The following is a 14,703-nucleotide window of genomic DNA, read 5'->3' on the forward strand; positions in this document are numbered from 1 at the left end:
GCTGCAATACAAGGCGAGGAGCAAATTGGGGTTCAGTGTCAAGGACACTCATTCAATTCACAGTGTTTAGATGATGTGGGATTTTGTTGAAGTGTTTGTGCAAGAATCGGGACATTATCTGATTAAAACGCAACATCCACAGTGCCAGAAAATGTCTTGTTCAGTTATACTGCAGATTTTTGCATTGGTAAAAATAGCACAACTGAGAGACTGATAAATTAATTTAATAGAAAATCTCCAGCCCCCCCCCCCCCCCCCCCCCAACTTGATATTCAGTGCAACACTATAACAATACAGGCTGGGATAATGATTGAGTTTGTTTGTCATTGTAGCCCATATTTCAGCACAGCAGGCTGTATTCCTCAAGCAGTTGACTAATTAAACTATCAAATGAATTAAGTATTGACATAACTGCACCACTGTAGCTCCGATTTTAACATCACTCCAATATTAAAATATTGATTCAGTTCTTCATCATAATGCACAGCAATGTATCCCTTGTTGTTATTCTTCACAGTTCACTTCATAATTGACTTTAGATATGGATTTTTCTTAAACCCTCCGTGTGTTTTCATGGTAATTTACACTTGTCTGACTCCAAAGAGAGATAACAACTATCCCTAAATTATGTGAACACAGAAGTTAAGTCATGGAAAGCTGTACCAATTAAGAGCCCACTTCCATGATTTTACCCTCAGTAAGCTTTCTAGACTTGAAAAAGATTAAAGTTTAGCTTTCTTTATATCAAACCAGACCCAGAAGGCATTTATCTCTCCCGTTTCAGTTTCATGTTTGCACAACGAGTCCCGCTTTTTGTTTTACAGTAGGTACGTTTGGTGCCTTTGATACATTTCAAAAGTTATTCATAAAGCAGACAGAAATAGTACAAACGATTAATAAGGCATGTAATGGCACCAAAAACACCAGAAGAACACATCAAAGTATTTTTTTAGCCAAGCACAAATCAGTATTATTAGACTCTGCCTCACATTACTTGGAGCATGCCTGCACACACAGGACCAGGGTGAGTAACATAACAAGAAGCACACACCATTAGAAGCCTGCTATACTTTCCCTACACAGGTCACACTAGAACAATTAGAAATCCCTTAGTAACTGACTACAACGAAACTCATAATAATCCTGCTGTATTTGCCCAGAAATAAGACAGCCCTGATTTTAAGATGTTTTTCTGTGATCCAGAGCAGCGTCTGGCAGTCTTTCTGAGGAGTTGTTGTATAGCCAACATGTATATACGTATATATCAGTTACTGAAAGCTATTTGATGGAGTTACCTTTTAGCAAAACACTCAGGGAATTTGAGTTCCCTCTGGTGAACAGTTATTCAGTGTATATGTCTCGGTCTTTTATTGCGAAACGTAAGAAGATAAAATGTGGATCTGATATGTGCTGCCTTTGTCACGGTTGAAAGGAGTAGTAAAGTTTGCCATCTTGATTCTGACTTTGGAGCCAGCGTGTTGCTGTACACTTAGTGATTTTTGAATATGACCTCTCAACTTTGATGCCTATTTTTTTGCAATGCGAAAATGGAAAAAATAAATCACTTCTTTGCCAGGTAAATATTCACGTTCTGTGTGAAAGTACTCATGGAAAAAACAACGGATCGAAAGAATATATAAATTTGCAAATGAATCCCACAAAAAAACGTTCCCGGTGTCTAAAGGCCTTTAACGTAAAGTGCCAGCCTAGCAACATTAAGGCTACAAACAACCCATAATGCAACACTCTGGTATAATACCACCTCCATCTAGTCTATTCAAGCCAATACGCAGAAATCTTTAAGAGAGCCAATATCAGTGCTGTTTGCGTTTCTCTTTTATGTAATCTATTGGTAATGCATTGAGGAAATAGACGGGGAAGGGCAAAAGTGGGTGAGCTCAGGTCTTTCTGCAGACTTGTCTTTTCTTTTTTCTTCTTCTTTTGTAACAGATCAAGAGCAGGGGAATGAGTTCAAGGTAGAGAACCATGAAACAAATAAGTCAGGGAAGAATGGGAGGACAATGTCGAGGGTAGACAGCTGAGAATGAGAACATCAGCTCATCCTGGGAAAACACAGCCGCCTGCTTTTGTCTGTGCCTGTCTGGGTTCGGGGGTGACTGGTTGTCTAAGATCCCTTGTTGCCGTCTTGTGCAAAAACCTCAGCTGCCAGTAGCATTTGTTCTGTGATCTTTGCATGGACTAACACATCCACCGCCTACAGATTCAAATAACGTCCTTGAATAATTTGTGAGGCATGTGCAGTGGTGATAGTGTTCAACCAGTTGTGAGTGCTGGTTAAAAAATGCTAAAAGGTAGGAATTAAGAAGTACTTAGGCTTTCCTTTTTACAGCAAGGAGCCTCAAACATTTTTCCCTGTGGTCGGTAGCTTGTGCTTCATGTTTTGAATATAAGACCAATCCCTGCCGATCTCTGTGTGTTTTTCAGGAACTCACAGTTTGAATGCTCTAAAATATGTCTGACATGACATTTTGAACTTCAAAGTAGGGCATTACATAAATGTCAATTTTTGGTGTGCTTGATTCAGTATTTTAAACGAGCTTTGATCTAGGATCGCCCGTGTTGTTATTCAACCTTCATTTTATTTTACAAGATTCAAATAAATTCAAATTGTACGCAGATTTTCAGAGCAGGAATGCACACAGAAAAAGCAACCGAACAGAATCCGTAATCACCGACAAAGATTGAGCAGTAACCAACGAAAATGGATTCGGCAACAGCAGGGATGCGCATCAATACTGTTACGTAGCCAGACTAATCATTTTGTTAGACTGAGAAGCCTTTTTGGTTATCTTTTGGAGTTTATGCGTTATCTGACTGTGGCTTCCACTTGGTACCCAGGTCATCAATCGTCATGATAGTGAAGAACGCTTTAAATCCAGTGTTTCCACCCACACCACCTGATTCCACACCCCACCGCCTTTATTAGGAAAGGCTGACGACTCATCGCCGTGACCTCCAGTGCTCAGTGTATTTGTACACTACAGTTTGTGTGTCTCTTTCAAATGTTAGCTGCTGGGGTGGGTGTGCGCGTGCATGTGTGCTTAAGTGTTAAGTGTGCGCGTTTCTCATTGTGTTTGCTTGTGTACCTGCTCGGGGTGATAAGGGCCAGTGTTAGAGCGTGTCCTTTGTTCTGCCAGAATTACTCATCCCCCTGTGTCAGCATGGGTAAATGAAACCCTGCTTAATCCGAGGTTCAAGCCCAGATAGTTAAAAACCTAAGCTTGGTGTCAGCTGTGTGGGTTTGTTCGTCATTGTCTCCATGTCTCAAAATGGATGGGTTTTTTCTCTCGCAGCTACTTGTATCAAAATGTGCAGCGTTTCAACAAGCCTCTTGTGTGATCCTCGAGTATGTCAGTGTGTGTTTTTGAAGTGTTTATCCGTGTTGTAGGCGCACTCCTATACCGTGCACCATGTGGTCGGAATCCATGTTAATTCAAGTAGCCATAACAAGTGCTTCTTTTCCTGTTGGCTATCTGAGTCACAGGCTGCAACCGAGGTGTGACACACAACTCAGTCTCTCTCTCTCTCTCTCTCTCTCTCTCTCTCTCTCTCTCTCTCTCTCTCTCTCTCTCTCTTTATATTCTTCTATATCTCCCTTCCTTTTCTGTGTTGCTATCTTGGTTCTCAACCCATTAATTGTCTGTCTTCCTTCCTTTCTGTCTGTCTCTTCCTCTTCTGTTTTGTTCCACCCTCCTTCTTCATCTCGACTGCTTGTATTTCTCAACTCCCTCCCCTCTAGTGGCTCCCTCCTCCTCCTCCTCCCCTCTCTCTCTCTTTCTCTCTCTCTCTCTCTCGCTGGTCTCGCTTTCTGTCAAGCCAGCTACAGCAGCAACAGTGGTTACGCCAGTAGCTCACTATATCCAGTCACAGCGGAGGCTGCAGTGTGTGGGTCTAACTGTGTGTGAGTGTTGTGTGTTGTGTGTTATCAGCCAGTGTGCCTGCTGGTCTTTCAAGAGTGAATATAACACATGGAGTTACTCTAACTGACGACTGGAGGAAGATTTGTAGGGAGAACCGTCCTGAAGCTCATTAAGAGGAAGAACGAACAAATAACATCCCTTTTCCTCTTTCGCACTTTTTTATTTCAGTCTCTCTCTCTTTCTGTCGGCCTCTCCTAATTTCGGTAGCTCTTCTCTCACTGTCTTACTCGATTGCTGCTGCTAGGATTGTGTGCAACATAACCGTAAGTGGAGTTCCTTGTCTGTGTGTGTGAGTCTGTTGTTATATTATGTATGTGGTGTGTGTGTGTGTGTGTGTGTGTGTGTGTGTGTGTGTGTGTGTGTGTGATCTCACTCCATGTAAATTTTTACTTACTGCGGCCATGATTTGTGCCTGAGTGCACACATTTGCATGTAAGTATAAATGGCGTCTCATGACATCGCCAATGACTTAATAAGGCCAATTTGTAAAGCCCTAATTGTAGTGAAGGAGCAGTGTATTCATGTAGACATCACCGACCTCCATGGTATAAATCTGTTCATATTCATAAATGTTTGCCAGATGTGTATTATTCAGCGAGTGCCAAAACTGTCACCGCTGCCATTTAATGTCACAAAATGTCACTTGTTGGCGTAACATGTGAATGGATGTCCTCTCCTCCAGGTATTCTCTGCAGTTTGAGAGACAAATAGGGAATGAAGGAATGATTGAGAGAGAGTTAGTATGTGTCTATGTGAGTGTGTGTCCCTCTGTCACCCAGGGCATGGAGAAAATCAATAGATCTAGCTTGAGTTGGACCGTTTACCTCTGCCAAGTGATGGACAGACACTGTGGCCTTCACAGGTCCAGTGACAAGTGCTTGGGATTGCCTGTAGACGTATAATGTCAGATCTGCACGTTCCTTCTCAAGTGTCTTTCGCTTTTTGTCTATGATTGATCTTTCATGTGTGGGCATGTGTTCTTGAAAGCACTTTTGTGTTTGCTTAGGTAGCTGTATTTATGTCTGAGCTTGTGTAAAATGTCTCGCTGTCTCCTTTATTTATTTTTTGCTAAAGTTCGTAAAGGAGATCATAGATCAAAAGTTTGTTTTGTAGCCTGCAACTGGCATGGCTAGTAGAACCAGTCAAATGGATGAGCAAGAGCGGGCGAAAAAGATGGATAGAAAAAAGAGAGCGGCAGAGCATGTGAGAAGGGAACAGAGCGAGACCATCATAATCAATCCTCCATGATCCTGGAAGAGCATCATTTGTCTTCTTTTCTCACTCCGCTCCTCTTGCCCCCATCTTTCTCTCATTTTCTGTGGTACAGTCACTTTGAGCTTGTGTAAGAGGACGGTCTCCAGAGCTTCATTACTTTTAAAGCCTTCATCGTGAGGGGCCATAAAAAGATGCTAAGGAATGGATTTCTAAGACCATTTACCAGACGGTCTGTACCGGCTTGCAAGTAATGACTACATCGGGATATAATGTTCCTCCACGGTGTGTAATGGCCTTTTGTGCCTGGTGCTCTGGGTTATCAGGGCAAACTACGATACGTCATTGCTAAGGGATATGACGTTGTGCATATCAAGTGATGCCTACTGGGGATCGTAGCTCTGTTTAATTCAATAAGGTAGACATGGCAGTATGCTGCATGAACCTGAAACTGAATACGATCCTTGGGGCTGTGTGTTTGTCTTGATAAATTTCAGCCACTTTTTAAACCACTCACTGCGTTTCAATATGTTGTATTGTTTTTAAAAAAATGTTTATTCGTCATAGCTCTGTCTGACCGACCTTGTGTTTTGGTCTCTTCCTCTTTCTGTGTGTGCACGCATGCGTGAGTCGCCGTGTTTGCCTACTATGTGAGCGGGCCGGGGCAGCGGAATAGGTCTGGGGCGGTGTTTTGCTTTCAGCATATGGGGGATTTGGGTAGCAGGAAAATGCTCAGGGAGGAAATGATTGAGAGGAAAGGTCAGTAGACAGGATGCCCTTTTTTATCTGATACAGGAGACAAAAAAAGGGAGAGAAAGAGCGCTGTAGTGGTAAGAGATTAGAGGTGAAAGTGAAGCCAAACAATAGAAGAAAAGACAGAGGAAATGTGAATAAAAAGAGCATGTTAGCATAACTAAGTCAAGAAAGCCATACATAATATTTTCATCCAGAAACAGTATCTCATAAATTAAAAAATCAGCCATGTCTGTGACGACTTCATAATAAGTAATGCAACATTGATGTGACCTGTGAGCTTTGCTGTGTTTTTGAGGTACTAACTCACAGTGTCAGCTCTGAGATCCTGTTGCATATCTTTTGTGATGCTTTTTACATTGTTTCACTGTAGAGATGCATCAATCCAACTGTTTCTCTCCTGATACTTCAACTCAGGGTATCTGCTAATGATCCATATTCGATACCCGTCTTCTCATTAGAATCATTAGACACATTTTTATGAAAGGTGACATGAAGTCAGGGACTATTGTGTAAAATAAGTTGGTGGTGTTTTGTGACTGAATAAATAACTGAATTTAATAATGATCACAAAGAAACTGTATTCAATGTGGATTTGTATTGTCAAGGCTTGAGCTGAAAGGCGATTAATCGATAAGTCGAAAAAGGAGTAATTGTCCTCATTTTTTAAGTAAATGTCCCAACCATAGTATCTTGTAGCTTTTTTTTGTCATAAATAATAGTAATCTGAATATCTTTGTATTTGGACTGATACAATAAAGAATTTTAAGACACCATGTTGCGCTCTGGAAAGTTATAATGGGGATTTCCATTATCAGATAGTTTATAGACAAAGTGTTGGATCAATGAAGTGAGGAAATGGTCTGCAGATTATCCTATAATGAAAAATGGTTGTTACCTGCAGCACTAGTCAGGACTCGCAGGCCAATACTGATCCGGCATATCAAACTTGTGCTCGGTTTTGTGCTCGGAGAGTAGAAATGTATCAAATGTGTTGAATTTTTTCCGGTGTTTGCTTACAATACCTGAAACACCTCAACTCTCAACGCATTTGCATTACTTTCAACAGCCGACACAATTGTGTTTTCATCTCTAGAGGCAAGGTGCAGCCTTTGACAGCTATCAACAGACGGGGGAAAGACACAAATCACCTGTTTGCAGAGCCATCACTGGCACTATTGTAAAAGCTTACAAATGAAAATACAAAAATCTGAATTTGGTGGATAAAAGGGCTGTAAGTAATACTGTAGCATCTCAGTATCTCAGAGGAGAGTGTGAACAGGCTGCGGGTACTTTAATTAAGATCGTTTTTACCCCGAATGATGAAACATGTGGAATCACCTTTGTACCTGTTGTTAATGACCAACTCTGTGTTTTAGCTTTGTTCGCAGCAGCTTGTGTCCTTGGCACGGTCTGAGTCCTCCCCTCCTGCAGTATAAGCTAGCATGTTAATGATGTTATTTGCAAGGAGGTGCAGGACTTTTCTGTCTGTGTGTATGTGTGTGTGCGCGCGTGTGTGTGTGTGTGTGTGTGTTTTCTACGTATTTAGATCATCTCTCTTCTTTATTGATGGGCTCGTCCCCTACCTCTATCTCCATGACCCAGTTCTTGTGTGCTGACACCCCCTATTCACATCATGCCTGCAGCAAACACGTGTTGTCAGAGCAGTGCGAAAGGGGGGAAAGTGGGTGAACAGGAGTCAGTGAAGGAGAGTAGATTGTATGTCCCTGTGTCTCGCATCTCAAATTTTATTTTTATATCTCACGTTTTTTGCTTTTTTAGATCACAGGTCTCTCAAAGTAAATTCTGACACACTTAGCTGTTTCTAACTAGCTCTATACCATCAAAAGAAGAAACGAGTTATTCAGCGGTTTCTTTTTTTATTGTTTCATCTTTTAACTGTTTACTTGCTGATGAAATACTTTGCTCCATGTTAACCGCCTATTTTCTTTCTTCCCTCGTCTGGTTCTACAGAGCAGCTTCCTGGGCAGTGCCACATTTTCAGTCGGCGATCTGCTGAGGGCTAAAGATGAACGACTGACCTTGAGTCTCAGGTGAGTGCATGTTTCTGTCATACTCTGTTCATCGCTCTCTGTGTCCCTCCAGGCTAAATAAAATTCAGACGTCGGAGTCCAAAGTCTATGCTTCTTCACACAAGAACTGACAGACCAAGTTAGAAATCAAACTAAGATGAGTTGGGGAAAAAGAAACCTGCCTGCAGACGTCGCAACAGCAGTTTCAGGAATGTTGCAGTAGCTGCCAGAGTTGTTTGTATCAGAGGTGTTCTGTTAGCGTGTGGGAATACAGTACTCTGATCTGTTTCTGTTGTAAATGGGGGTGGGAAAAAGTGCAATTTCTCAGAGGTAGTGAAATGAATGCAATGAATAGGAACACGTGTGTATTGTTTGAAAGGAGGGCAAAAACATTTGATTAATTAATCAAGAATGATTTTTTTTCTAATAATGTACATGTGCGTAAAGGTCATGAGCTTGGATGTGCCCTCCGCTTTAAGTCAATCAAGCTACAGTATGGAAGCCAACAGAAAAAGAAGGGATAGTAAGAGCTTTATGTTTTAGAGCTCTTACTATCCCATCTTATCTTCTTGCATAAGAGCACTACCGTCCTTAAAGACAGAACACTAAAGATATAATTAGTGATTTTGCCACAAAGAAGATTAGCCGTTTTCCTTTTGGAGGACAAATTGATACAAGCAACACATAAGCTGTGCTCCTGAACACGATTAATGGTGCGTCCTTCTTATGAAGTGTTTGACATTATTGCATGTAAATATGATTTGTGTCTATAAATAAATGGCGGCCGAGGCTTGACAAGTGTGACATGGTATGTTGCTGGTAGTTATTTTATAAGCTGGTGTTTGGTGAGAGGATTGACTGTTGAAGCGATGCCAAGTGCAACTCATGCGTTAGTTGAAAATGTTTGTGTAAATACTTGCTGCTTTAGGGAATGAGGAACATATATAGAATACACTGCATTTACATGCTTTACTCATTCTCATTTATTAAAACAAATTTTTGAAACAAACAATCAAAAACAACAACAGTCTGTCTTCACTCCTCTAATCTACTGGTGATGCTAAATATTTTCACTATTTTCACGTCGCCAGGGTTTAGAAATTAGTGAGAATTTGTCCCTTTTTAATGGAGCTTATTTGCTGCATATCTGGACGAGCAACATTTTAGAGGTGGTGAATTGAAGGTAGATTGTTGTAATGTGAGAGGCATCATAAGTATAATGATGACTATCACACCTTACTTAAAGATCCATTTCAGTCAGGAACACTCGTCATAGATTTTAACCATTTATTGCAACAAATGGAAATACAGTTAAACTCGGCGATGATGGCTCCGCTCTTTGAATGCTCCCCGGATTAGCCAGCAGCTACCAAGCTAAGACGGGGAGCACCGAGCTATAACCCTCCACAGGTTTACAGGAATGAGCCAGAAGTACATTTTTTAAATACATTTCAACCATTTGCCAGAAAATGAACTAAAAAAAGGGGTGGAGGCTGGGGTGGAGGAGGCGAAGCTTCGCCGGCAGTGCGGTCTGTAACAGCGTAGATGTCAAATGAATCAGTGAGGAGGGAGCCATATTTAAATAAACCTCCTTGAAGTGAGAGTGGGCTGTGATTGGTGCGTGGCCCATTGGAAGCTACGATTCAATCGGCTGGCTGTCAGCTGGTTACAGCTGGGGGCGTATGACTTCCGTGTCCTGCATGAACTTACGCAAAGCTTCATTTATCATTAACATTCATCAGTATTGTTTGTGCTAGTGAGTTATAACTTTTCCATAAGCACCTTATAACTGTAAAAGACATAAACCAACATAAACACTCGTGGTCAGTTGTGGAGGGCACCGCATGGCAGCCGTTGGAATGCTTGGGAGATGCCCGTATGTGACAGGTGGCAGGATTCAGGACAGTCTGGCTTGCCTTTCTCCGATATTAAGCATCACGATACTGAGTCCTTTTAACCTCAACCACGTTAACTAGGCAACTGATCATCTGTTAGCATTTAAGAATTGCAGAACAGATCGTCAATAGTTTCCATCAATATCCTCTTATACTGTGCGTATAATCATAATTTTAGTTTTCATATATATATTTTTTTCTGTGTAAAATCACTGCGGTGAACCCGACTGTGCTGTCAGGTGCACCGATCGCACTGGAGACACAGCGGTGGCTGCCACACACTCTGCCTCCTCCATTCACCTCAGCCAGCACATCTTCACCACCGTAGTCGCTCCCGCATTGATAGCTGTCTTATTGCTGTCAGTCTCAAGCTGTTTCACGTCATTGAGATGCAGAAGGACATGTGTTGTTGTTGTTTTTTTAAAGAACATAATTACAGAGGTCCAGACTTAACTGACCTCATACTTCAGCTGACTACAGCCATGGCAGCCACTGCATTGGAAATACATTCACAACCAACCTGATTCCTTCACTTTAAGCTGATACATTAAGTAGTTTAACTCAACAACACAGCATTCAAACACATATTTCATCATCTGGCATGTTTGAAATAAATACAGAGTGCAGCAATAAATGGTCTTTATCTCTCCTGTTTGTATTATTTAACTGAATGTTCTTTTCTCTTCACATTCATATTTGTGTCTGGAAATATTCCCCTATGGCAAAGTTTTTTTTTTCTTTCCTACTCTCTTTTGTTATGCTTTTCATTTCCTGTAGGTGATCCCATGTCACTAGGTATAATTGTATCTTGCATGATTGACTATATGAGCTGCAGTAAGAAAATAAATAACAGCCCCCCCCCCCCCCCCCCCCCCCACACATTCCTGTGTGTTTGAACATTTGTTTGTTTGCATGCACACTTTCATGCAGGTGTTGGGTCTTGGTGTTGAACAACAGAGACTTGTAATTTGACTCCCCTGTAGTCACACTTGTGTTTCTGGCTCATTGTGTTGTTTGCTAGTGTTTTATCTATTCCTGAGGATAACAGGAATTCCTCCCATGATACTTGGTATTCTGCCACGATGCTTTTTAACAACCAAAATCAGTTTTTCATAAAATGTCAACAGTTTGCTTCAGTATTCAGAGGTTGCTGTCAGTATCACTATAGCTTCCTCCACCTAACACATACTAAAGGCTAGATGTTCATCAGTTTTTCAGTGATTCTCAAAGTATGGGTCAGCACTCCCAAAAAGGGGTCTGAGAATAAATCAGAAGGGTCCCGAAATGATTAAGAAACCCGAACCCATAATTCTGCCAATCAAATCATATTGATTTTTTTCAGACCTTGCCTCAATATTTGCTTTTTTTCTTCTGAATAAATGGTTAAATTTGACTTCTTCGGGCCTTTAAATTATTCAATTAAAAGAAGGACGAACAGTCGAATTTTAAGTAAAGTAAATGCATAAAATAAAAGCACTTTGTAGTTCTGTTTAACGACAACAGATTATTCAAGCATGATAGTTTAAAACCTGTGCTGTGCTAAATAATGACAGGTACCGTATTTAAAATACAAAACAGACACGCACAAAGTTATTATGGCCCGAGGAGCTGCTGCCGGTGTGGTGCTGTCGCAGCTCAAATGTGTTAACACTGCACAGCGATGCATGCATTACGCATACAGACACACAGATTTGATATGCTGTTTGCTTGTTGGTTTATCCACTGAGAACATGTTTGAAAGATGAGCAGCTTTTCATGAGCATTCACTCTGGGCTGTATGACCTGTGGACGAGCCTGTGATTCACAGTTCAAATTAGTTCCGCTGACCAAGCAGCCCCGATGCTGCAGCACCGACATGGACAGGATTGCAATTATTTTGGCCCGTTAAGGAACACATTCTTCATTTTACTACAGTGTTCTAATCCCCACCCGGTTAGTTGTTGCAAAAAGTCAGTTAATTTGAGTTTACTTCGCTCAGCAGAGGGAATAAGGGACTGCTTTTATCTCCACGAGGCAGGGATTGATTCCCTTCTGTGAATCTCAAAACCAATATGACTTTGACCAACTTCTTTTCATACGCTCTAGATTAACGTTGGTGCTGGGCATATGTAGAGAGGAAATTGGTATTTGACCAGCGCCAGTGTGTGTGTGTGTGTGACTTTTGCTTTTACTTTGACCCTTCAGTAAAGTTCACTTTGCTACAGCGATGTCCACCTCAAAGCTCATTCCCCTTTCCCATGAATTATTTCTGCATTTCAGCCCCTCTCTCGGGTCTTACGCTCGCTTTCTTGTGTAACTGGTTAGGATGTTAGTCACGGATTGTTTTTGTTTCCTGTATGTGCGACCGGTTTGATTTGGGTCAGCCTTTTCTTTTTGAGGTGCCCGACAGTGAGCCCTTGAAGAGAGGATATGGAAATCTTACATTTCTGTATTCTCACACAACCAAAAAGAACACTCAGATGCTCACACTCAACAACATACAAACAAAAGCATCGCCGACCCACCTACGTTAATACAACACACACACACACACACACACACACACACACACACACACACACACACACACACACACACACACACACACACACATTTACAACAGAAATAAAAGGCTGGATTGAGAGTTGAGTAGTTTCATTGAAATCTGGACCTTTTTACTAATCAAAGAGCAGAAAACTGATTGAAAGGGAATTATTAATGATTTGTTTGGTCAGCACACACAGTCAGTTCAAGTTTGCCTAATGATACTTCTGTAATCCACCTTCAGAATCACGAAATTCTATTCAAAGGCTACAGTCTCTTTGAATGTCTTGGACAGTATGGGAATGAGTGTAAACACTGAAATCATCAACAAAGTTGTTTCCTGTGAAGTTTGTTTAAAAAAAGACTGTATGCATGTATGGAGCAGAAATTGATATGTTTTGCTGGACATTTGTAGGAAAACACACAAAAAACAAGGATTTCTTTTTTGAAAGAGACCTTACTGTTGAATGAGGATAAGTTCAACGGTAAAGTTGCAAAAACAAAATAATGAGCTGAAAGATGCTCCAAGGAGCTGAGAGCAACTATTATACATTTGTTTTTTTAAATGAACCGTGCAGCTGTAACTATAGCCCTATATTGTTATTTTTATCTGTAATCACAATTAACCGTCTGCCACATCAAATATGCCGTCACATACTGCAGCATGCTGCCTTTGCCCTGTTAACTGCTCGGAGCTTGTAGTAAATCTCTCTCTGGTTGTGTGTTATATGGACTTGGAGTCCTTGCCTGATTCCATTGTGGCCATTATTCACACAGAATGATGGAGCTACTGTACCATAGAAGTAATTCCACATCGTAGCTGAGTGATGCATCACAAAGCCAGAATAAGTCAGAAGTGTTTATTCACAATGCAATAACTAATCACGATCATAATTGGGTTCTTAATTGTCTGCTGTGGTTGCAAACAAAGATGCATACAGTACATAATCTGTAGCATTTACTTCAGGGTTAGTATTTAGGTGGTAATGCTAATGATAGCAATGTAACAAGGGATTTAAAGAATTTGCTGTTTCTTTGGTTTATTTATGAATTTGTCATTTGTTCTTGATTTTTTTACGTTTTATTTCAATCTCAAGAGAGAAATAAATTCACGTACATTTGCAAGTTTTATCTTGCTTCTCTCTAAGCCCTGTAGACATTCTTTTTTTTTTTTACTGAATAACCTGAAAAAGGTTGTACCTGCTTCTACCTCCGGTGTAGAGTTTGGCTTGCTTTGCAGGCACGCACATTTCTAAATCTAGCACGGTTAAAATGGGGACTAGGGACAAACAACACAGCCGCTGTGCTACAGGAGCTGGAAGGATGTCTGCGCTGCAGAGGTCTCTCAATAATGCATGCTATGTATACACATGGGAGGAAAGATTATTATCTCCAAAAAGGGAGGTTAGCCTCCGTCACCCAACCACAAAAGAATATAGTGTTGTCTAAATGGGACAATAGGTAATATGAAAATGCGCATACAATGTACAGAAGTGTATTTAGTTGCACATTCCGAATATAAAGTCTAAGAATGTGTGTGCCACATTACTGACACACTTTCCAGTTTTTATATTTCTATTTCAGCCTTGCTGAAAAGCTTTGCGTTCAGCCTCTTGCCCTCTCAGTCTCATGCTGTAGTTCCCCTTTTGCTCTTCTTGTTATCTCTAAAACTTCATACACTCAGTAGGAGAGGCACTCTATGACCCAGTTCTACTGCACAGTTTGAGATTTGATTTTGATATGAATTTGTATTCTTGTGTAAGTGTGCTGGCGTGCACATGTACGTGCATCCGAGGTTTACCCATAGCAAGGCTACATTATCTCAGACCAGTGCCTCTGCTGCCTGGCTTCATGGCTTATTCATCCATTCCCATTGGATAGAGTTTCTCTTTGCTGTCCCACCAGAAACCGTTTAGCCCACTATCATGATAATACCACTTTACCACCCCAGAGCCCTCACTATCGCCCTGTCCCAATTCTTGCACTTACCCAGAGGAAGCCACCTCTCCCTTACACTGTATCCCCTGTGACTGATTTTTATCTGTGCCTGACCTGAAAGACCAACTATCTGATACAGTTATACTGAAGAAAAAATGTGTGTGTATGGGTTTGTGCGTTCTTGTATTAGTCATTTTGTGGGGACATTCATCTTTTCACACGGTCACATAATGGGGACTTTCCCTCCCTTTTGGGGATAAAGATCTGGTCCCCACATGGTAAGATTTGTTTTTTGGTTGAGGTTTGGTTAAAGGTTGGGGTTAGGCATGTAGTGGTCATGGTTACAAAAGTCACAAAAACAGCATTTAATGTGCATTCGGTTTGGGAGTCCTTCAAGGGAATTCTAAA

The 14,703-nt window shown here is 41.1% G+C and overlaps 1 protein-coding gene across 1 annotated transcript in view; it reads left to right on the forward strand.

Moving 5' to 3' along the window:
- inpp4b (inositol polyphosphate-4-phosphatase type II B) overlaps positions 1-14,703 on the forward strand; it is a gene marked incomplete at its 5' end in the record, with an annotated part of 103,974 nt that overhangs the window by 18,268 nt on the left and 71,003 nt on the right. Inside the window, one exon of the mRNA XM_079159972.1 lies at positions 7,881-7,960. Within this exon, the coding sequence (XP_079016098.1) occupies positions 7,881-7,960 (80 nt within the window). The remainder of the gene's footprint in view (positions 1-7,880; positions 7,961-14,703) is intronic.

The sequence above is a fragment of the Pholis gunnellus genome, assembly GCF_910591455.1.
Source record: "Pholis gunnellus genome assembly, chromosome: 5".
Lineage (NCBI taxonomy): Eukaryota > Metazoa > Chordata > Actinopteri > Perciformes > Pholidae > Pholis > Pholis gunnellus.